Source organism: Crinia signifera, chromosome 9, assembly GCF_055691185.1.
Source record: "Crinia signifera chromosome 9, ASM5569118v1, whole genome shotgun sequence".
NCBI classification, from domain to species: Eukaryota; Metazoa; Chordata; class Amphibia; order Anura; family Myobatrachidae; genus Crinia; species Crinia signifera.
Window position 1 is genome coordinate 96,595,102 of NC_139225.1, and position 25,716 is coordinate 96,620,817.

A 25,716-nucleotide genomic window follows, 5' to 3' on the forward strand; every position below is an offset into this window, starting at 1 on the left:
AGACATCACAGTAGAAGAGAGAACTGAGTCAGCTGACAATGGAATAGGGGACTGCATGGCCAGGAAGTCTGCATGGTGAAAAGCAGAGCCTTGGCTCCCTCCTCCCAGAATACGGGGGTGACAACTCCTACCCCCAATTCCTGGGATGCCGGCCTCCACCAGCCCCCTAAACGCTGCTGCCTTTTAAATAGACAATGGCAGATCACATGGCCAATTTTGCGCTGCCATAGTTTCCTGATAATCGGAAATTTTAGCGATGCAACAGACCCGAATGGATGGCATGCCAACGGATCATTTGCATAATCATCCATTTGCAGCATTGGTTGATGGTTGGTGACATCAAATGATTTCTTCAGTGCTTGCAGATCTGAGACACCTCTGTGTTATCTCTCACCTGGGAGCGCCCTGTGCAGGAAGCAGGCGGGCAGCTGACATTCACTGACGTCAGCTGCCTGCCCCCCTCACCCGCATCATCGGGGAATCACCTCGGGAACGCCCATGAAACTCTAGGCGTTCCCATAGGCAAATTCCCCGGTCTGCTGCCACACGCCCCTCAATGCCCCCACCCTTCTGTGTGCGATCGCTGTGGGCACATGCACACAGTGGCTTCACATGCGCATAAAAACCTATGTGCATGCACAGTCACGAACAGTCGGTCCCCCGTGCGAACGCGTAGGGGACCAATTGCACAAACCAATTGTGGAATTCTCTTTGTATCCTGCTTTGGTCAGTGCAGGGCAGGTTTTCTGGTATAAAAATAAGTAAAGATTTGTAGCAGCATTACTGGGATTAGGAGAGTTTACTTGGTCCACAAGCGCTACAGTATGTCAGCCTCGTTATGCTGTAGCCAAACTTTCACAGTCCACCCCGATACAATGCTTTACATAATTGAAGGAGATAGATAATTCACCTACAGACTTTTTGGGGTATCTGAGTGTAGATCAGGCTGACAATTGTTCTTTTAAACAAACCTGCTTAAAAGTTTGAAATTAGATTAATTTATCAAAAAACCCTTACCAGTGTATTGAAATGCTGCATCTGATGCTCTTTATGGGGATAGATACTCTACCACTTCTCCAAGCTTCATACATTTGCCCCTCTGAGAGGTATCTAAATCAAAGTAGAGAAAGCAAACTTACAATGACAGGATCACATATGTACTGTATGACATCATGTACATTTACATGAATGCATGTATAAGTAAATTATGTTAAATGTTTCATCTTACTGAACTATAATGTATGTTATGTTTTCTTCCTAAGACAACAAAGAATATGATGCATATCTTTCATATACCAAAGTGGATCCAGACTCATTAGATCATGAAAGCAAAGAGGAGGAACAGTTTGCACTAGAAATTCTTCCGGATATCCTAGAGAAACAGTACGGATACAAACTCTTTGTTCCAGACAGGGACATGATCCCCAGTGGAAGTAAGTATAATTCCACTTACTGTACATTACACGGCTTAATAGGATTTTACTTGGGGCAAATTATAGCAATCTGTAACTTGTATTGAGATACAGTTAGGAAGGATAATAAATAAAGTTACAAAAGATGTAGCCATGCTCTTCCATTTCAAGATGTATATGCATTCTGCGCCCGATACGCACCCAACTTGGGGACCACCCAACTTTTGGCAGAAGCAAATCAAGAGGGTGGTGTCAGAGAAAAAGTCCTGGGTGGTGTAATTACATCACAAGGGGGGCAGTCATGCAGTTGTTGCAGTTGGGCCATTACATTGTTATAGGACTATCATACACAAGTAGTATTGATTTTCTACCTAACTGCTATGAAGTTTGCTGCATTTATTGGCAAATATATTTTGTAGACTGAGATTGAGGGGGAAATTTACTAAAGGAAATTTGTAAAAAAAATAGGTGTATTTGTATGCAGAAATACACTTATTTTTGACATTTACTATCCCGAAAATACGGCAATTCGTAGTCGTATTGATGTGCTATCAATACGAATACGAATTGCCGTATTTTTGGGATACAGGTCGAGTATCCCGTATCCGAATATCCGTTATCCGAATTATTCCGAAAACCAGACATTCCAGAAAGTGAAAAAAAAAAATTATTTTGCTAAAAACTCACTGGGGACATTTGTAACAGCATCACTGGGGACATGATATGTAACTGGCACTATATATGTGCAAGAAAATGATTGGTTGGCATTCAAATTCAATATCTGAGATAGTACACACATTTTGTTTCACGTTTTGAAACCTTGTTTTTTGAACAAATAAAATATATTTGTGTGTATTTTATGTGGTAATAAAATATATTTGTGTGTATATTATGTGTTTATACAGCATAAATGCAAGATACTTCAAAATACATCATTGAAATATTAAAATATTCCGAAATACGGAATAATCCGTTATCCAAAATTCTCCTGGTCCCGAGCATTTTGGATAAGGGATACTCAACCTGTAGTAAATATCAAAAATAAGTGTATTTCTTGATACAAATACACCTATTTTTTTACAAATTTCCTTTAGTAAATTTCCCCCTGAGTCTGCATTATAGACAAGGCAATCCTGGGTTACATGCTGTTGAAGAGGGGAAGGGGCAGAGGCCTCTTTCTCATACTTACCTACTCTCTAAGTCTCCTCTGCAGGGCACTTCAGGAGGTGAGGCTGAATGGTTTTGTCATTAGGCACCACCCCAACATGGGGAAACACCTGCGATTCATGGGTCTGTGATGAGGGGGCAGAGATCAATGAAGCCAGCTAGTCATTTAGCCCCACTCTCTTCCTATGCCTCCCTTTATTGCTGATTAGTAGCATACAATCCTGGCCGCTTCACTAGGAAGCAGGTAGGATGTAGGAGAGCCCACTAACCTTTCAGGATTTGTGGGGGACTAGTCCACAAATATGGGGCCTCCCACAGCTTCTGGCAGGGTAGGCAAGTATGTACTTTCTTCACATCTTATGTCCTTTAGAGGAATAGAAGGGGGGGGGGGGCAATAGGGACGGATTGATAGAACACTAGTGTTTGGGTACAAAGTAAGGAAACTCAATTAGTACTTTAGAGGGACAACATGAAGTATTGAGGAGTTATATTTGGTTTATAATGCTTTTGAGTATTTTATCACTTTTCTTATCAATATTGTCTCTGTCCCCTTTAAATAATGATCACCGCCAGCTCTATTAAGAATGAGGGTTTGCTCAAATTCTGGGGCACCAATGTTCTGCTCACAAAGGCGAGAACCTGCTTTACATAATGACGGTGTGTTACAGGACACAGGCAACAAAAAGAAAAAGGGAATAGAAAGAAAGCTTCCACCCCGCACTGCTATTACAAGTCATATATCTATTATGGACAAAAAGTAGTGTTGTTTAAGGAGTGCTGTAATAATAGGCTGCTCACGGCTCATGACAAGAACTGTGTTGTCCCAAATGTTAAGAGCAATTGTATTGTGATAAAAATACTCTGGAAGAACACAGAATCCTTTTCATGCATCTTTAGAGACAATGAATATGTAATCAAATCTTTCCATCACTTACAATGATGCCTTGGCATACTGCTCTTGATTTCAAGCACTGGGAGAGATGTATCCGTGTGGCAAATTGTCCCAGTTATTTATAAACCTAAAAGCCCTGTCAAGTACTACATTTTGACATCATTTTGGCCCTTATTCTGATTGACGCGGACTTTACCGCATTCTTACGGATCGCGTCTTTTCGCCGTCTGCGCATGCGTGGAGAACGCAACGCGCATGTGCCACGCCTAGACTCCGTACCAGTTCGGCAAAATCCCGTCCAAAACTGTTGGCCGCAATCAGTCGGGAAATATGGGCGTATTATGGGCGTCATGCGGAATGGCACATGGGCGTAGTTTCAAAGTGGGCAAAACGGGGCGGAAACATGGGCGGACACGGGGGAGTACACTTATGTTGGGGGGCGTACATTCGGAAACCACTCCGAATGCACGCGATCAAAAAGGCCAGAAATGTGCGGTGTCCACAAGTGTACTATTGCTTTGCGGACACCACTCGTTCATGCGGTAGGCGAACGTACGCCTAATGACTACAACCATTAACACCTGAACCCAATAGAATCTACTCCTTTACTCATTACTCACTAATAGGACGCTTGTCAGTGCTTTAATTGAAACCATTGCTGCTTCAAGGAACCCGTACTAAACACCCACAGGATCCATGAGGATAGGTAATTGAATAAGTGGGTCATGTGATGTATAGCAGAAGATACTTCATAGTGGGTTGTTTGGCGTAAATACTCCGCTTACGTGCGGTAGCACCGCTTGGCTCCCGTTCGGATGCGGTATTCCCGAGCATACTCTGTAATACTCTGTAATACCGTGCCGAATCGGAGTGTTTCTCCCGCACACGCATGGTTTGTATGTCGTCCGTAAACACGCCCTGTTCTTAAAGAGTGAGTCCGTCCGAATGCGGAGGACACGTGGGCGTTTCTACGGACGATGGCCGCACGCGGCAAAACACCGTGGCGTGCGGACCGCACCGTAAGAATGCGGGAATATCCGCACCGATCAGAATAAGGGCCTTTGTGAGATGGGCCTTTTCTACATCTGCACGATTATTACAGATTCTAGGAATCTTTAGGGTCTCTGCACAAACTTACAGTATAGTTAACAACAATAAATAAAATAATGATAATAATTTAAAGTCTGTGAATAAATAACCGTTAAAATGCAATCTGGAAGGAAAGGAAAATGGAGATAAACACGGTCAATTAGAGCAAAATGGTAGTCTTCTTGCAGGGTTAGGTCATTTGTAAATTGTTATGGTAATTTCTCATTACCTTCTTTTGTGTGTTTGTGTGTGTGCAAAGCAAACACTTTATATGAATTGTTCGCAAGAAGCTTCCAAGATGCACAAGAAGTATTTAAGTTCCAAAAGAACATTACATTATCAAAGTATTCATCAGAAGAGTCTATGCAAATGTGCCTCCGCTCAACCCATTTAATGAAGAAGCTGGACTAGGCCGAAGCATGTATGTCTTCTACATGTTGGTTGAAGGTCTCCGCTGCAGCTTCTGGAGACCCAAAATAAATCTTGCATATATTGCACTTGACTTGTGGGAACACAAACAAGTTGCAAGGAGACAAGTCTGAATTGTTCTGGGATAGTGGGTCGACAATGTCTAGGTCGATAGTCACTAGGTTTACCACTAATGGTCGACACCTATAAATGGTCAACATACCCTCGGTCAGCATTGACAGAAGTTCAACACAAGCACATGGTCAACATTGATCTGGTTAACACACGGTTTTCAAATTTTTGTTGTCTGTCGACATACAGTATATCAACATGCACACCGTATTAGTGTACCATGGTACTATTATAATCTAACTCTATGCCCATTTGAATGGTAAAGTTGGTCTAAACAAAATAAAAACATGAAAAATGTGTCTTGACATGTCAATGTCAACCTTTTACTTGTGTCCACCTTCTGTCGATGCCAACCTAGGTTATGTTGACAATTTATAGGTGTCAACCTAGTCACTGTGGACCATTAGTGGTCAACCTAGTGACCTAAACATGGTCGACCCAGCGACCATATTCCGTCTGGACTGTACAGTGGATGACTAAGCTCCTTGATGCATTCCTTTCATAGACTTGTGGCCAGGTGAATTGTCTTGATGAAGAAAGGTACCATGAATGGGAGTTCTTGGACGGTGCCTAAAAATGACTTCCAGCATTTGTAGCAGGCATTAGTTGACATACCAGTCCCCAGTGACAGTGCTCTGCTGCACAAGTGGTACGGCAGCTAGATGGCCAGTCTTGGCAGTAAAGAAAATCAGCCACCACTATCTGTGTTGGAGCATTGGGCTGACAGGTGTTTTGGTCTTGGGTTCAAAACCGTAGATCCAAGATTCATCGCCACTTATGATGTCAGAGACAGAGTCTGAGTGACCGCCATCAAATCTGACCAGCATGTTGTGATACCAATTCACCCGAGTCTCCTACTGCTCCTACTACTATTGCTCTTGATTCAGCTGATGGGGCACCCAGCATGCAAAAACCTTGCTAGGGCCAAGCTTTTCTTGGAGTAACAAGTTGATGGATGCCTTTCTTCTTGTTTACCTGTGCCATGGTCATCCTGATGCCAAACTCAACTATGGCACACATGGCAACAATGTCAAACTGGGTGACTGCATTCAAACAGAGTTTTCACTAGAAGAAGGGTGGGAGTGCGAGCTGCACCCAAGTTTCATCCCTCGAGGGATGAGACCAAAGTGGCAGCTCTTGCTCAATAACAGAAGCTGGGTATTGCACTATAACATTACATGACAGTGGCTCCTATCAGTGTGTAAAGGCCATACACTTTACATCCTGGTTGTAGCCCAACATCTCCTGGACTCCCATAGAGTAAACAAAACAGGGGTTCAGCATGCAAAGTTATGCCCCCTTTTGTGAAGCCACACCCCTTTTTGCAGCCATATTCATAGGGGCGAGTGAAAACACGGTGTCTTGGCGAAGCACTTTCAACTCAAAAACAGGAAAACATTAGTCAGAGATTACAGTTCACAGAACTTCGCACCCTGTCAGATTGTGTCTACCCTACCTATGCACTGCACATCCATAAATTTATTGCACACCCCTCAAATTTGGCCAGTAGTTACAAAATGCAGAATTACAACAGGTTTTCCCTGTGATCAGAAAGTACTTAAAGATTCTCTTTTCTCCTTACTGGACCTTCTGGCTCTCAAGGGATAGGTTGTACTGTAACTGGGCCCTTCTCCTTTAATAGAAGGTTGAAAGTCCCATGCCCTAAGCATGGCTTTTGCACTGCGCTGTGTGTGCGAATCACATACTTTAGGCTTCATTGAAAATAAAAATTCTGACTTTATATAGTTTCTGTTAGTCTGAGGCTCGCCCCTGTGCCCAGAACTAGTGGCGTGACAGTTAGAGGTGCTGGTGTCTTTATTGCTGCCGCTGGTGAGCACAAGTCCCACACTAAATTATTATGCCCCTAATAAACCCCATGGCTATTTGAATCTTCCCCTTGAAGTAAATAAAATCTAAAAAAGTAACTTTTTTCCTTTTTACTATGATTTATCTATTTAACCTTTGTATCGTCACACACCATCGATCCTGCCACTACTTGGGTCTCGAAAGTAGTGATGGACACCAGAGACGGTATTGAATGTTTCAATGTGACGATATTTAACCACAGCATCAATCGTTTTTGACAGAAACACCATTGCAATGGTTTGCATGTGCAGTGTAGCTGCAATGGTAGAGTTCAACAGTTTCTCCCCTCCTACTAGCGGGAGGGGAGGAGGCAGAGACAAACCACACAGGACACAACAGAACACAGTGCAATAACTAGTAACTGGTGTTTTTTGGTCAGGCGGCATGACTTTCAAATATACTGCCCCAGCACTGGGAGTACCTTCCTCATTTATACTACTCCATCACTGTTTTTATGTAAATCATTTTAATCATTATTGGCTCTCTCCAATTTGAGAGAACTTATGAAGCTAACAATGGGCCTGATTCAGTTGTGAATGGAGTATCTATTGCTGCTTACATAGAAGCAGCAGTGATAGCCCTAGAATGGCAATGCAGCTGGAGGCATCACACCTCATGTACACATTAAAGCGTCAAGCTGTTTCCTAGGATGTAGTATTGCATCATCTCCGACACAATTGGCTAGCTGGATGACCCAAAAGGTCGGCCAAGCCAGCCATAGCAAGATCTACTACTCCGATGGAGATCCTTGCTTGTCCTTCTCCACAACAGTGGCGATGCACCTCTATTGGAGAAAGGGAGGCTGTCACCCATCCCCTCTCCCCTCTCCTTTCTCAGACGGCGTCAGTCTAAAGGTGGCCATACATCAGAAAGATATTGTACCCAATCATACAATCTCAATTGATTGTAAGATGGATTGTATGCAGATTGTGCGCACATCTTGTGTACACAAATCATACAATCAATCATCAGATGGATTGTATGACTGATTGTATGATGGATTGTATGCAGATTGTGTGCACATCTTGTAAACACAATCATACAGCAGATGGATTGTATGACTGATTGTAAGATGGATTGTGTGTAGATTGTGTGTCCAAAAACCACCAAGGACTGCCGGGGATTTCAAGGGAAATTGTACACAATCATGAGCGCAATCGATCTTAAGATCAATCTTTCTGATGTATGGCCAGCTTAACCGTTACTGGAAGTCTGAAGCTGTAATACAACTAATGTCATATACTGCACATGTGCCATATTGGGCGCTGGATGACGTTCAGACAGTAATTACACCAACATCGGGGTCTCTACTGTTAAAACCCTGACAGTCGGAATCCTGATTGATAGGGGCTATTCTCCATCGTAGGGGTCCACAACCCCCATAGAGGGAGAATAGAATTGGTGGTGAGCCACCAAGTGCAGCTAGCCCACAAGGGGCTTTATTACCCGCTGTCTGAGTCCCGGCAGTCGGAATTCTGATGTCGGACTAATGACTGTCGGAATTCTGACAGTCGACGCGCTATACCCCACCTGCCGTATCTGTCTGGCGCATGCACAAAGTAACAAACATCGGTACTTTGCAGCATGCGCCACACTAACAGATGGAACTGGATCAAGCCTAATGTGCCTATTGCCCAGTAGCAGCTTGGAGAGGGAGAGGACCGAGCAGGGTCTTGTCTTAGGACGACAGAGAGTAAGACAGCCACCAACACACCCAAGAATGTTCCTTGATGCCAACACAGCAGCCATAAAGGAGTTAGTGGAGGCACAGTATCAGAAATTAAAGCAATACACAAACATCGGAACACCATTGAGTGATTACCATTCCATGGTGGCAGACATTAAAACTTCGCCATATAAAAGTAAAACCACTACCATCTGCATAAAAAACATTGGCATCTACAGCAAGCTAAGTCCATAGGAAAATTCCCATAATAGAGATGCCAAAGCTACAGTACGTACAATACTGTGATGGCACCCAGACAGTAAACTGAAATGTAATGTTATATGAACGTGCTATGGCGCAGGCATCGAATACAACTTTGCCAATTGTTATTCTCTAAACTTTTGTTAAACATAATTTTATACTTTAATCGTAAACTGCAGCAAACTATGGGGCAGATCTGTCGAAGGGCAAAAAGCTGTATTGCCAATTTTTTTCAAAGTGTTACCTCTGATGATAACATTGCCAGCTGTAACATTTGCTTTGGGAAGACTATTTAACAACTCTCATAAATGATTAGTACGATGACAACAGATTGCAATCACTAACAAAATGCTTTATTTTTTTAGTGGTTAAATGTTTTAAAATCTTTTTAAATTGCAGGGCCCGGGACACACAAAATAGACTTCTGCTGCTCACTCATCTTGCTGTAAAGTACAGGACGAGGAGTGAGAGAGTCCCGTGCCCATATATGATCCCTGAGGGATAGCAAAGAAAGGTGATCCTATTGGGCGGACAACCAGGACACCCCCTTGTTACCATATGGCATTGCAAGGTTGGTGATCCTCGAACATCTGTCAGGACCCTCCTTTGACAAGAGAATGGTGTGTTCTCTGTTAGAGATTACAGAGATTGACTTTCCTATTGTGGATTGTTAAGTCTCAAGAGTTAAATTTCTACAGTTAGGACCTCTATGGTGCCCAGGGCTACTGCTGCTCACTCGTCTTGCTGCATCGTATAGGACGAGGAGTGAGAGAGTCCTGTGTCCATACTGTATACAGTCCTAGAAAGAAGATAGAGAAGTTGGCCCTTGAAAACGGGTAACCACGGCACCCCCTGTTACCACAGCATCGCAAGGTGCATCCGTGAAGACCCCGCCTTTGAGGGACAGAGAGTATTATGCAATATCTTTGAAATTTCAAATAATCTACAGTTTTAATTAATTGCTAAATATCTACTTCTGTCTGGAAGGGCAGGTGAGTTGCTGCTGTTATTTATGCTCCTTGTTTATATCTAATACTTACCAGCATGTTTATTTCCCCTCCCCAATGCCCCCTCAGCTATGGCTGCATATGAGTTTTCAAATAATTGAAAGTTTTAATTAATTGCAAAATATTTACTTCTGATACCCACTCTGTTATATGTAATTCTCTTTTACAGATTGGGAAATGGGTCAATTTATTATCAGGGTCTACTATGTAGACCAATATTGATTACCAATCCACAATTTGGGGTTTTGTAAGAATATCAATATTGGTCTACATAGTAGACCCTGATAATAAATTGACCCATTTCCCAATCTGTAAAAGAGAATTACATATAACAGAGTGGGTATCAGAAGTAGATTTTTTGCAATTAATTAAAACTTTCGATTATTTGAAAACTCATATGCAGCCATAGCTGAGGGGGCATTGGGGAGGGGAAATAAACATGCTGGTAAGTATTAGATATAAACAAGGAGCATAAATAACAGCAGCAACTCACCTGCCCTTCCAGACAGCCTTCTTTCCTTACTCCTTTAGATTCCAATAATCATCACCTCTCCCCTGCCGTCTTGTCTTCCGCACTCATCGCAGGATACCGGTAGTTGCTAAAGCCTGCACTCTGCAGTGCAGACACACAGCCATGGAGGCTCCACTGGGCTCTAGATGGGTGGAGTTTAATGAGGGACACAGGTGGGAGCGGCAGACTCGCTGGAGATAAGTTGTTTACATACTATGCAGCTACCGCTGCAGGGGTCAGACCCTGACAGACAGCATCACTAGTGCAGTAAAATGCAACTTCAGTGAAAGGCTGCAATGGCTCCTACTGACATCACTGAGGCTGTCTATATGTGGCTTCCTGTTCGCAAAGTGCTAGCAGCCTGCCCCCCCCCCCCCCCCCCTCTGTCAGGGCCCGGTACCAGAGTACCCACAGACCCCCCCTGTTGGCGGCCCTGTTAGTGGCATGTTTTCAAAGTCAGTGGTGGTTTTTACCTATGGGCTGCAGGGCTGCAGACCCCCAGGTAAAATCCGCCACTGTTCCCTGACTAAGTGAAGCCAGATGTCTGTGAGACTGCTCTGGCTTCACTGTGACTGGCATTGACTTCCTATTGGAAGTCTGACCTGCCAGTCACCCAAGGCAGTCCCATTGGGAGGTGTTCCCTCCCTCCGGGATGCCTCTACATGGGATGCCGATTGGCGGCCCATAAAAACCGGATTTTGCGCATGCGCAGATTATTTAAATTCATGCCACTGTACCGGAGCTAACATGTTATCAACGTGATTAAGGAAAAAAGGGATATACAAATTTACATTACAAACTTTCCACTTTTCCATTGAATGTTTCCTATTGTGTTTATTTTTCTGTTTCCTATTATGAGGCAAATTTGTATGTAAATATCCATAACATGACAGTGGCAGATGTAGTAATGCTTCAAAAAATGAAGGGCCTGATTCAGACCTTATCGCTCACCTGCAAGGTTGCAGATGACTGTCGTTAGCCGCTGACAGAAAGTAAACCTGCCCTTTGTAAATTGCAAGTGAATTGTGAATGGACCACTGTTCGCGATCCACTCCATAGTCAATTCATGAACCATCAAATGATTTTCCCAGTCTATGCACATGTGCGTATGTCCGACCTTACTGGTCATCTACAACTGAGATCTGATCAAGGCTGTCGCTAACGTCACACACTCCCTTGACATGACCGGGCACGCATGCGTTTTTCAGACACTCCCGGAAAAGAGCAGGTCACCACCCCCAAACACCGGCTTCCTGTCAGTCAAATTACACATGGTTGGGGGTTTGCAATGATGATCCATACAAAATTTCAGTCACTATTTGCACTTGCGCATATGCAGTCATTCAATAATTGTTTGTTCTGCGACTTCGCAAACAACTTCGAATCAGGCCTGAAAAGTGTTATTGTTGCCCATAGCAACTATTTGGAATCTGTGTATCATTTTTTAGTGTGCGATATAGAAATGATTGTCATGATGTGATTGGCTGCTATAGGCAACACCAACATATACATTTTTTGTAGCTTTAGTGTTCAAGCAGCAGGGTAATAACCGAAACCACACCATTAAGCCATACTTACCTAGTGTAAAGCTTTCCTCTCCGGGTGATGCCCAGAGATGAAAATCAGGGGTGGAGTGATGGGTAGGGTCAGGTTAATCGCATCATTAGGCTCTGCTTCTGTGCAGGGAAAATGCATTAATTGGGCCAAATTTGCATAAAGGCGGGCATTAAAGTGACGCAATTAGCATAGAATTGTGTCATTATGCTCTGCCCCCTCTGTTAGACTGCAGGTTAGCGCTCTGTGAAGTGAGTAGAATGCGGGAGTGGGGTGCCCAATCTTCCAGGGGTGCAAATATCAGGAGTCCTCCTCAGGATCCAGGAGAGTAGGTATGTATGCCTTAAACTCATACTTTCCAAGAACAGGAAGCTCCAAAAATTCTCAGCCCACCAGGAGAATGGTCAAATCTCCTGAATTCAGCTGCACCTCAGACCCAGCTGCATGCTTAGCAAGTAAAGTGGAAACTGCAGGTGCCTGTTGAAGCCATTCTTGCTGAATCGCATCATTGTCACCACCCCCTGTGCTGTATAATGCTGCTAAATCAGCATTGTATAGCGGAGAGCATGGCTGCAATCATGGCCACCATGCTCCGTACCACGTACTTCGTATTGCCACACTTCCACCCCCAACCCAATGATGTGTCACACCCCCTTACCGCTATCCAGCCACTAAGCCAACCTTTAGAAAGCAGCCAGGAAGTCAGCAACTATGCTTAAGCTGTTACAATCCATATTACTGTCGGTATGGATCATTGGATAGACACCAACTACAGTAAGGTCGACACCACTAGGTCGACATGCATGAATGTCAACATGACTGAAGGTCGACATGAGTTATGTCGACAGGATCATTAGGTCGACAGCCAAAATGTCGACATGTCTACCTTCCGTCGTGTCGACCTTCATGCTTGTCGACCTTTATGCTTGGAGACCTAGTGACCGTATCCCATTGCGGTCTGCTGCTTACAAATCCAATCACTTTATTAGAAAAAAGAGCCCTGCTCCTACTAAACATCTTTTAATGTGATTTATGTCCATGTCTGGCATGTTACAAACACCTGCACTATTTATCACGATTAGAAAATGAGTGTTTGCGCCGAGGGCTCACATAGTGCGTTTCTTTTGAACATACTAATTTAAGGTATCTCTTGCGGCTGGTACATCAGCACATGGTAATTTAAAGTCTCTTTAAGACTTGATTGGACAGTCCCTTTCAAAGTTAAGTTCATGACTGTGTAATTATATGTTACAGACACACAAGGGTGTGTGTTATTGTTCTGGAGGTGTAATTGGAGCCTCCATCAACCACAGCATTATTTATACCTTTGTTTCCTGGCACCAAACATGACAGCTTCTTTTAGCTGGCAGCAGAGAGAAAATATTAAAGTCACAATATATCATTCATACCCTCTCCTCAGCCAAACTCATTAACATGAACACTCTGGAAGAATATATTGCATGTAATTAGCAAAATTATCAAAATGCTACAATTGCCGGGTTGGAGTAGGATGCCAGAGAGCTTTGCAAGCTGCTGGAATGCTTGTATTCATTTTACAAGCATATAAAGAAAATTACATTTTCTTTTTAACTGTCGTCACAAAGGAAGGGGGGGAGGGGATACAGGTAACTCACGATCCCACATATACGTCCTTTTTATATATTATTTTATTTGCTTAGGAGCCTAATTATCAATCATTAACAGTACTGAAATGGCAAACAAATGCAGAAAACTGAGACCTTCATAACCCGCAATGACTGTGCTCAGATAACAATTTATCATGCATGAACCAGATAACCAAGATTACGTTAGTCACTATAAGCAGGGGTGAATTTAGGGGTCAGACCAGCCCTAGGATCAACATTTTTTGTCCGTCCCCCTATTTTAACATGACCTAGTGGTCTACGGTAAAATGCCCCTACTCCGCAAACTGGCTAATGCACTTATCCCAGGCAGTGAGGAGTCAGAACTATTTTATGCTGTACCTCTGCCTATACCACTGGACTACATTGCTTTCCCCATCGCGGGTTCCCCCAGGGATTGCCGGTCTGACATGGGACACTGCTGAGGCAGCAACTTTGAGGTGTGCTTTGCGCTCCCAGTGCGGCTGCCTTTGTGACAGGGGCAGCACAGGTGGCACTTGGTGGCAGCAGTGGTGTAGCTAGGTGCCATGGTGCCAGGAGCAAGGGCATGTTCGCCCCCCCCCCCCCCCCAATATGTAGTAGGCGGGGCTCTTGCGCAGCGAAAAGGGGGCGCGGTGGGGCATGTCTATCACCACCAACTGAGCATCAATGAATTAAGGGGCGAGGATGTGGGAATGATGTCTCACAGACAAATGGTAAGGGGTTGAGCAGAGTCACCCACTTAGAGGAGGGGGGGTAAGAGGGGATCAGACACCAGGGAAGTTGGGGTAGATGGGGTCACAGTGGAAGGGGGTAGCAGGTGACAAGCTGCTACACATGTAAAGGGGGTACAGGGAGGTCAAACATCAGGGATGAGTTGAGGTACAGAGGGTCACACACAAACACACAGATAGTAGTGTACAGAAGGTCACATAAAAAGGAAGGGGGGGTAACACACACATAAGAGAGTTGGTGGGTACAGTGATCCTTGGGTACCCACCAACCCGTGGGGGGAGTTGCAGGGTGCCAAAGAGGCTTGAGAATTCAGGGACAGGGCGAAGGGACCCCCAAGAGGCTCTGTCTCTGTACCACAGCACTGCCCGGCTTCAAAAACATACAAGTGAGACCTGGCCCCTGTGTAGGAATAGGACTTGGAGGAACTGCTTGCTCCATGGTGCGGCAGCAGGAGGACGGAGTTTCTGCTTCCCCCATAGTACGAGGGAACTATTGATAGTTTCTTTAAACAGTGCTCCAGCCGAGTAGCGCTGGCTCTGAGTGCGCTGAGCTACTCTGACAGACACTAGAGGTCATGTTCAGCTCTAGTTTCTGTCTCCTGCAAGGCGGTGGCCATCTTTGTAATGACCACGGCAGGCAGAGACCAACAGAGACTGCGGCGCCAGCTCACCACCGCTGCCAGCACCTCAGTCTGGTGAGGATGGAGCTGGTGATGATCATGCGCATGCCTATGGCTCGTGGTCCAGTGGGGGACTCCGTCTCCAGCCGGACACAGCGGGGCGAGCTGGAGGAGCAGGTGAGCAGGGCAGGGGAGCCGGCGGCAGAGTGCATGGCTCCGGCGCCCTGTGATATTTCTGCACCCGGTGATATTTCTGCACCCGGAGCTCATGCTCCGCCCTAGCTATGTTGCTGGGTGGCAGTAGTGTAGCAGAGCAGGGAGAGCACTACATATGCTGCTGAGCTGCCATCTGCACCTGGGTGGAGGGAGGCTTGCGCGGCTCCACTAGCCCCAGCAATGTGTCTGCCGAGGCAGGCTGAACTTGGCAGAGCCTCCCTGTTCTTGTAGAGTAAGTATGAGTTTAAGGTATACATACCTACTCTCCTGGTGGTGGTGCTCCCCAAAGACTCATCCTACGCTGGCTCTCCAAAGCTGCCGCACGGTCTGCGGGACCAAAGTTAAACCACTGTTCAGACTGACAAACTGAGTGACCAGGCAGCAGCAGCCGCCATGGTCACAGCCTGCCGCCCGTAATAGGTGCCACCCCTAGGACCGTGTCCCACAAATCCTGCCCTGACTATAGGCTACAGCAATGGTTCCCAACCTAACCTTTTTTCTCTCCCATACCCCTTGGTTAAGCTTTTCATTTATAAGTACCCCCTCTTGTTAATTTGAAATATCCACAGTACTTATGAGTACTTATGAGTGGAGTGGAAGTGAGCGGTATACATGTGTCTGGCCGCTGGCTGTGTACTGTCTCTCGGGTTCCCACTAACACCTGTAGGATTAATGCAGCTACTTTCTCCCGTGTCAGCGCAGTGCAGCTGATCACTGATGACTGAGGGCAGCGCTGGTAGCTCCCAGTGTATTGCTGGTCGGGCAAAAACACAAGGAGACGCAATGTGGTTAATCTCCATGGCAATGGGAGATGTCTTCTGCCATCAGGAAATGTTATCGTCTTCCGTCATCACCATTATTATTTTTAAGTACCCCCAGCTGATCTGCAGTGTACTCTCAGGGGTACTAGTACCCCAGGTTGGGAACCACTGGGCTACAACATCGCTTTAGACTCTCTCCCAGCAGCTTAGACTGTGCATATAATCGCAGCAAAGACAGATCCTAGAAGTTTCCACTTTCTTCACTGCAGCAGGTTACAGATAGTCCCATTAATCTGATTTATGTTGCAAATAGTTTTGTTTTTTTTGTCCAAGGTTTGGCATTTTAACACAGGGAGCAATTAACCAAATATTTTAACAGCACTGTAAGGTAAGCATTCATGTATGTGCAATAAAAACAGCACCTCAGTGGAAAGTGGGTTATGTTTTTGCTAGGGATGCTCAATGTATGACATTCAAGCATGCCCTGCCAACATTTTGTCATTCCATGATGGCTGTAGTTCCACAGCTGGAAGGCCACATGCTGAGCATTATTTTAACAAAGCGGTAGAAAATGTGGGACACTCCAGCTTCATAACCCATGATATTTTGCCACTCAGAGTTGGAACTACCATTGGTGCAGTAGGTGCAGTGCACCGGGGCCCCTGAAGACTAAGGGGCTCACTGCTGCCCCTGACACCCTCTTCCTGTCATCCACTGTTTTCCCCATCACACTCGGCCTCCCTCTGTCACCCACTGTGGTGTTGAAAATTGTGAACTTGGGTTGGGTGGAAGAGGAGTCCCAGATTATATTTTTGCACCTGGGCCCACCACCCACAAGTTCCGCCAATGCTGCCGCTGTTTTGCTGTAACAAGATGACCAAACTGTTGAAAGGCATGTTGGGATGTGTAGTTCGATAGCAGCTATGGGGGGTATTCAATCTCCCTCCACTATTCCTGATGGGAGAAAAAGTGGCGGGACCCTATTCAATGTTTTCTTTCCCGACAGCATTGAACAGGGATCTCGGTGGAACGGGCCCGACTTTAGAAGCCGCAGCTTGACAATCCATGTCCGTGTATTGTGGCCACACCCCTTTTTTTGGCATTCGGCAGGCAGTATTTTGAATCCCGCCTGCTGATTTCACGTCGAGACGGCCGAGAACGGGACAGGTTCACGGCTGTCGGGCCAGCCCGACAGTCATGACCCTGGATTGAATATCCCCCATAGTGCATGCCCCTTATTTAACCCTTCTCTATTTGCCAGACTGCATTACCATCTTTGTGCTCTTTGTGCTCATTTATTTTGCCTAATTGTTGCCTAAATAATTTTTTTCATCAGTGCTAGCGAAACAAATGTGTCTCATCCAAATTTATAGTTCTCATTTGTGCGATTAACAGATGAACATACCCAATGTAATCCCTGAAAGGCAATGAAATGTAATAACATTTCCATTGAAATCTAGCCACAAAATAACATAGTACAGGGTGAGTTACACATTTCAGTATAAATAATGCTAGTGCAGGATGTCCTAAAATTAATGTCATGTATGTTTCTAAAAAAAAACAACACGTTTTTCTAGGTGAAACAAAAAACCCTACAATATTCTGAGTTTGTCAGATGTCCACTCCGGGGACAGTAACAGGTGGGGAGTTTCACTGGGACGGTACACCTGTCAAACTGTAATGCAGGTGTCCTAAGGTGAGCACAAGGAGGACAGGAACCTCCTGTGGAGCAGAAGAGCAAAAGGTCTGGTTATTATTGTAGAGCCTACTGCATAACACTGATGATCGGCACTTTTTGCATGCGCAGGACCCAGTGGTGGCTCCTGCCTTTAGACTTAAGGGGAGCTTCAATTTCCTGGGTACTGCTCATTAATTATTTGCAGGTTATTAGTTTGATTTGCGCTGTACTAGTGTTTGTGTGCATTTACTGTAAAAAAAATTATGTACTCATATGCACACAAACACAGGTACAGAGCAAAATACACACGTTTAATAACTTTAATATTAATGAAAGTACACAAAATGATACTCTTAATAAAGATCTACACACAAATATTATTAAATTAAAATAAACTTCCATGCACCTCTCTAAGGCAATGCATACCTTCCTTCAGCCGCATCACACTGAGTGACTCACTGAAGTTCAGGCATGCTCACTGCAGAGGAATTGCTTCTGGGCTGCACAGGCAGCAGCCCATAGAAGAACTGTAGCTCTGGCGATTTGCACAGAATGGCTTCCTGTTGGAAGCTATTGCTGTCATCCCTCCATGTACTGGCAGCCCAAGAGGGGGAGGAGTTTCCAGCTCTGTGTATGATGAGCAGTAGCATCTTCCAATTAAAATCTACTACATGCTGAACTCCTCCCCACAGGGTTGGGCTGTTGCTCTGTCTGCCCTGCTGCTTCATGGAGCCTGGTGAGAGGAGGTTACCAGCATGTCAGAGACATAGACAGCCAGCACCAGAGCTCCGGAGGTGTGTGTGTGGGGGGATACCTGCGGGGGGAAGCACCGGAGCTCTGGTGCTGCCTGTCTGTGTCTCTGGTGTTGTGCTTTTAACTGGAATCGGCACTGTGGTGTCACCGCTTAGTGGGTGAGGCATTCCCCCAGCACCTCTGACTTACAGGTAACTTGCAGTAGCTGCACAACACTTTTGTTGGTAAGCTGCTCAATCAGAGGTGTGTCACTCAGGTGCCAAAAGGGAGGGGTAATTCTGTCTAGGAAAACAAAATTTTGTATCCCAATTGCACACTGAGTGAAAAATAACTACATAATAATCAGATAATACAGAGATCTTGGTTGCATATATCTGCAGATATAGGGCTAAGCCCCCAGGCCGTACGTCAAGGCATCTCTATCACTGGTGGGTGACACCCAGGTGAGGCATTCCCCCCAGCACCTCTGACTTACAGGTAACATGCAGTAGCTGTCGTTTTGAATTTGCCACAATTGCAACATTCTTAGTAAACACATTTTTAATTTGTGATTTGTGGCGCAAATACATCCAACTCTGTTCAATACCTTATGCGCAATCTACTTTGCAAACAAATGGCTTTATTTTGTTTATTTAAGCCATGATCTCTCCAGCATACATCTGGAGAACTATAAATTATACAGGAAGATGCCATCTTTGCAAATAAACAGATAGTGCTCACCTAGGCTCCGGGCCTGATTAACTAATACCCCTTTTTCACTGTCGCAATTTTGACTGTGTCGTCATTTTGACCATGTGGGCATAATTAACATCGTCATCTTGAACATGTCGATATTTTGCCTGTCTGCCAATGCTGGTTGGTATTTTGACAGTCAGTATTTTGAATGTCGGAAAATCACTCTAATCCTGTTTGCTTAACCTGCCTGCTAGCGCAGCGGCTTTTCGGGGCTGTTGGAGACCGAACCCCATAGGTCTCTATGGAGGTGCAATGCTTTGAATTCCAGAAATGGTTAAATCTTGCAGCATTACCGATACTGGCCTCTGCAGCTACGGCCATCTTCAGATGTGTTAGCCTGTTGGGCTGCAGATAACGGTCGTTGTTCCAGCAGGGCCCCAGTAACCCTTACACAAATTTCTGGGACAGACAGACCCCGCCCAGAGGACCCATGACTGCTGGATCATACATTCAGTTAATATTATCGCATATTGCAATGTAATCCTGGGGGCGCTGATATTTCCTAGATTGCATTGCAAATGTGAGCCATGATAAATGGGCCCCATAGTGTGAATGCGCTGTAATACTCCACATTGGTTGCTTGAACCATGTCCTAAAAAGGCTATATAAGTTTCTGTTACTAATAGAAATACAGTATATAAGAGAAATGCTTGTGGTTAATGTCAGTTACTCTATAATGTTTCCATTTTCTGTTTCCTTCAGCTTACATGGAGGACCTAGCAAGATGCGTTGAGCAGAGCAGAAGATTAATCATTGTGCTGACACAAGATTATGTCATCAGAAGGGGATGGAGTATCTTTGTGCTGGACAGCAGACTGCACAACATGCTGACCAGCGGGGAAATCAAAGTGATATTAATAGAATGTACAAACCTGAGAGGAAAAGTGAATTATCAAGAAGTGGAATCCCTGAAACATGCCATCAAACACCAGTCATTAATCAAGTGGGATGGTCCAAAGAGCAGCAAAAACAATTCAAAGTTTTGGAAACGCCTCGTCTACGAAATGCCGGCAAAAAAGAAAGAAGTCTTATCCCGACAGCATGTCATGGATAGCGGGGAACAGAGCCTTTTTGGAGACCTGCAAACTGTACCTTCCATTGCCGTAACAGGGACATCTGGCACTCTGGGGCCATCCCAGGAATCATCCGGTTACCATCATGCAGAGCCAATGCAAATGAGACATTTCTGCAGAGCTTATGAGTATGACAAATCGGCTCCGCCTTTGCCGATTGCGTCTCTAGGTAATCACCACACTTATTGTAACATACCATTAACCCTGCTTAATGGGCAGGTGAGCCACAATAGTTTGGCCAAGGACCCAGCAGAGTACCATGGGAACAGTACCTTCATACCAATATCTTCAAGGGAGCTTAGCATTACTAGTGACATTTGGTAGTACAAAACAGGATGCGGACCGGTCATCTTTGCTGCTGTATAAGCTCTCCGAAGGTTAAGGAACCTAAACTCACGCCACAGGGGTGCCAAAACAAGCTATCAAGCAATGGCACAATTACTCAGTTTTCTACTGGAACATTTTGTTTACAATGGCAGGATACTGATATTAAAGGTCCTGATTTTTTTAGTTCCAACATAGTTTAAAAAGGTACAGTGTAAATGTTTTATTGCTATGTCAGGAAAAATCTAGAAAAAAAAAAACAACAAAAACAAACTAAATACAATATATAAATATTTTAGATTAGATAGTTGCAATTTAATGGACTAAAGTACGTTATGAGAAAAAGAGATTATTTCTATATATTTCCAAAATCATTTCAATACAATGGAAAAGAATTGAGTGAGCTATAGTAACTTTATTTTAGACTAATATTTATGCAAATGTCATAGCACATTCTGAGATGTCTTTTTTTTTCTTTTTGTAGAGGAAGGATTGTGTGGGGTAGTGGAGGGTCTGGGCACCTTTGTGAGACTGTCACATGTCCATATATTTCAGCCAATAAAAAACATGCACAATACAATCCACATATTGGTGAAACCTGTCAATGTCAGAGAGACCATACACGTCTTTCGCAGTGAGGGGGATATTGATGCACACTAGGCTTTTTTGTGTAGTTCAAGCACAAAATTATTGTTATGATTCTTTACAAATATAGGGTGCATGTTTCTTTTCATGTTTCAGCACAGTATTCTCCCAGGTTCATAAAATGTATTTAGAAAATCTCTACCACTCCTTAAAAATACCACATATTGCTGGTAGATGCATCATTTTGTTGGCAGATGCAACCATCTTGTTTTTAAACACTAATATAAAAAAAGAGGAAAATAAAAGTCACTTAAACATAGGCCCCAAATCTGCGGTTTGGGAAGTCTGCCAGTCCTGGCTACAGAAAGTAGGCCCAAGGAGAGTGCCCTTGCTTGGACAGGCACACCACCATTTCTGGCCTGGTATCCAGGTAGCTGGCAGACAAGGTTTAGGTTGAAATTCAACACCAAAAGGTCGATATTGGCAAAAAGCCGGCACAAGCAATAGGTCGGTGAGGTTATGTTATGGTTGACACATGAAAAGATCAACATGAGTTTTTCAAAATTTTGTTTCTTACTTTTTGGACTTTTTTATACTTCCATCCACATGGGCTCCGATTGGGAACGGTAGCATGGCGAGCAAAGTTGTACACTAATTAGAGGTCAACATGCTCATTCGTCAACATTGACACCAAAAAATTAGAAAAACAAGTGTCAACTTTTTCCATGCCAACCATTTGTCAGCGTCCACCTTGTGCATGGCCACCTAACGACTGCAGACCTAGACATTGTCTGTGAGCTATAACAAATGCTCCTGACCCTATAATGGCTGTACATATCACAGGGGTGGTAGTTCAAACACTTTATGTTCAGTTTATTTTTCAGGGTGGTTTACCACAGTAGGGACATTCCATGTTACCCAGCCTCCTCTTTACCCAGCCTCTTGGTCTTCCCTAATGCAATGTGGGAACAATAAGCAAATATGCCTCCAGGTGTTATGGTTTCCTCCCATTGTCCAAAGACAGCACCAGTAGTTAACTGGGCTCCTTTCCACCAAGGTATGTCATACAAGTAAAGTATAAAGTAAATAAAAGTATAATCATGGTAAAGAATACACAAAATTGCAAACAAAAAAATTGTAATTAAAGTAAAGTAATTAATGAAAACAAAATGAGAAATTACGATAACAATAATCCACAAAAAGTATTTGTTTTGCAGACACAAAAGGCATTTAAAAAAGACGCCTCTACTCAAGCATCTATCACAACATATACAGTACTTCATGTCATGTCAGGTAATGTAACGCCATACTTGCCCACCAAAGGGTGGGCGTGCGCTGACGTCCTATGGCGGCAATAGCCTGACACCCTCCCCCCCGGCATACATTGGCCCCCACCAGCATTTACAACTACAAAATAAGTTCATGGTGCAATCAGGGAAATTGCTAGACCTTTCAGGGAGTCATAAAGATTGTTACTATTTCCGGGAGTCTAACATTCAGGTGGTGTTGGCAAGGAAGAGATATGCAAACATGTAGGAGGCTCCATACTGGAAGTATAGCTTGTGTACAGATCATTTATTAGAAAGCCTTTTGTGTAATGACTAAATACTTATTCTGTTACTCTAAACATGGTATCATACTTCTATACTGTTCTAAGGCACTATACAATCAAATACACAGGCAAGGGTATGGATCCAATTCCATCAAGTGTAAATAACCTGACAAATAGGCCTCTGCAAAAGGAACATAGAGCATTGCAAAGCATGTAATAGCGCTGACACACTTACTACTAAAGGTATCTCTTGTTAACCGATAGTCCCGAATTAGACTAAGGTTGGGACACCATACAAATGGCACATGGATTTAGATGGATAAGGTATTTATTAACCCCCTAAACATCCATTCGTGGAGTTAGCGGTCATCTTTATTAACATGTCATAACCTTGGTGCAAGAGATCTGTCTGAAATCACTTATGTTATGTTGCCACTGCCAGCCACTTCTACCAATCCGGCCACAAGTGGAGACATGACTGATTAGTCCATTAATATGCAGAAACAGTGTGAACCTTTGCGTGTGATTCTGATTCAGGCCCTCTGAGACACGTAATATGCCTAGCTAATACCCCTTTCAGACATAACAGCAAATTACCGGGTGAAGCAGTTCTACCTGGTAATTTGTGTAGTGTGAAAGGGGCATCCATGGTCTTAAATCCCGGGTCACTGACCCTGCTTTTTACCAGGATTGTCAACCCGGGATTTGTGACCTGGGTAGACCCTTTCACACTACACAAATTACCCGTGTTTTTAGCAAATTACCGGGTTAATAGTTTATAATCTGATAATTTGCTGCTCTGTGTGAAAAGGGATCAGACTCTACCTGTCAAAATGCCAGGTAATTGCTGGGTTGCATGCCTGAAAGTGGTATAAGATACTCTGGTCTGATCATCTCTTGTGTTTACCAGCCAAAGGTTGCCATTTAAAGCTGTATTTTAAGGAAACAGAGGCAAGTTATCACAAGAATAAGGGGTCTAAGTCTTGGGGAAAGATTTGTACCAGCCAATCAGCCCCTAACTTGTTGCATACCCGCCAACATCGGAAGAGCAAAAACCAGTACATATTCGGAAAGGGGGCGAGGCCTTTCCGATGCTTACAATGGGCAGTTGGAGACCCCAAAAAAGGCACAGACCATAAAAAAACGATACCGTACCTGCCATAAAGGGTACAGTTGGAGGGTATGATGTTGAAGGATGTTTTTGAAAAATGACAGGATCTGGTTGAGTGGCACTTTATACAAGGCTTAGTACATAGAGCCCCAAATCTGGTATTTTTTGCAGCTGTGAAGGGGGGTGCGGGAGACTTGCGACCTTCCCAGGGGGCCGAGAGGGGAATACTGATTTACGGGAGCTGTATATTCCAGGAGGGTAGGCAAGTACTGTATGTCTATATTCCTCAACACATGTTATGCACATATTCACCCTAGGGTTCATTTTTTGTTGGGAGTCAGTTAACCTCCCAGTACACTATTGGATTGTGGGAGGAAATTGTAGTATCAGGACTTGGCCATTGTAGAAACTCCACACAGGAGCATGAAGAGAATACATGCTGCCATGTTATGTTTGTTACAAAGCATAATTTATTTGTTGCAGCTAGTAAAAGGTAGAAGGGTCTCTGCTATTTATTTCTTCTTTAGTAAATTGTTCCTGTAGGTGTTGTAATTTGACCTATAATATATGTTTAGAATTACTACAGAAAATGCCAGCAATAGAACTAACAATATAGCAATACTCCAAAAGATCAAGAGCTAATGTTTTCAGGTGTGTGGATTTGATAATATTACAATTGCATTGATAATCATCCACAACTATGTACAGAGTATTTGTCTCTGTCCCTCTGCAGTTCAGGTAAAGTTTATATTACTCTGTTCAAGTGGGAATATGTGTGTATAAGTGATATACATATTATTCAGTGTAAACGTGTACTTTCATTATTTGCTGTCACATTGATGCCTGAGCTGAAAGAAGTGACCCAAGAAATCAGTTTGCTAATAAAGGTGTCATCTTAACTGAACTGTTTTCAGGTTTTCACTTAGTACCAGGTTTCCTGTCTTGGATTTAATGTGCAACTCTATGTACCTGAGGCCACTCTATGTTCCTGCGGCCACTCTATGTTCCTGCGGCCACTCTATGTTCCTGCTGCCACTCTATGTTCCTGCGCCCACTCTATGTTCCTGCGCCCACTCTATGTTTCTGCGGCCACTCTATGTTCCTGCGGCCACTCTGTGGGGGTTATTTACTAAAATGAGAGTTCTATTGAAGAAGAGATGTCGCTATGGGCAACCAACCAGATTATTTCTATAATCTTTTAGATGGTGCTAAATAAATAAGAAATAGATTCTGATTGGTTGCTATTGGCCCATCCCATCTTCACTGGAACTCGCATTGTTACAGCTGCAGACATGGTTTTGCCAAAATCAGTTTACGTTATCATGTGCCATCATATATGTTATTTCTAGAAGGTGATTTTTGGTGACAATCGCTTTTTCTCCCTTCATAATTAACCAAAATCTATAAATGAGGTACCATTTGAAAGATTAAGTTCTCCCCTTCTGATGAAATTGTTAATTTACAATTGCACATTGTATTGTTTGTTTAAAAATCGAAGTTAAAAAGTGACTTTGGTGCAGTAAGCTCCGCCCCTCCACCTTCCCACAACCCTGGATCCACTCAGTGTATGGAAAAACATGGTGTATTCTACTCGCTCATAAGACCGCTGTGCAGTCTCAACCCCCCCCCCCCCCCCCCCCACCACCACCACCACCTCCTGACAGTTAAAACAGAGCCTGCTCAGCTACTTGGAGCTCCCGCAGCTCAGCCTCTCTGCAGAACACCCCATTCAGAGGCAGACTATTGACACCGGGTCCCTGTACCTCTGTGCAGCTGCAACAGGATGACCACACGCGGACCTCACTGCAAGCCGGAGGACCATTTACCCGTACCACATCCCTGCTTGCAAAGCCGAGGCTGGGGACTAAGAATTGGGGCAAAAAAAGGCAGTGGGAAGAAAGGCTGCTTAACTTCTAGACCTGAGGTGCCAGCCAGCATTGGGGATCGCAGCAGAGGTCTCTATACACAGGCCCTGATACGTCCTTCC

At 44.1% G+C, this 25,716-nt stretch overlaps 1 protein-coding gene across 3 annotated transcripts in view; it reads left to right on the plus strand.

Annotated features, from left to right (window-relative positions):
- Positions 1 to 24,611, plus strand: part of IL1RAPL2 (interleukin 1 receptor accessory protein like 2) — an 831,346-nt gene extending 806,735 nt beyond the window's left edge. For all 3 annotated transcript variants that reach the window (XM_083159424.1, XM_083159423.1, XM_083159425.1), the window contains exons 10-11: positions 1,263 to 1,433; positions 19,787 to 24,611. In XM_083159424.1, the coding sequence (XP_083015550.1) occupies positions 1,263 to 1,433; positions 19,787 to 20,481 (866 nt within the window). In that variant the 3' untranslated portion in view covers positions 20,482 to 24,611. The remainder of the gene's footprint in view (positions 1 to 1,262; positions 1,434 to 19,786) is intronic.
- Positions 24,612 to 25,716: the final 1,105 nt, after the last annotated feature.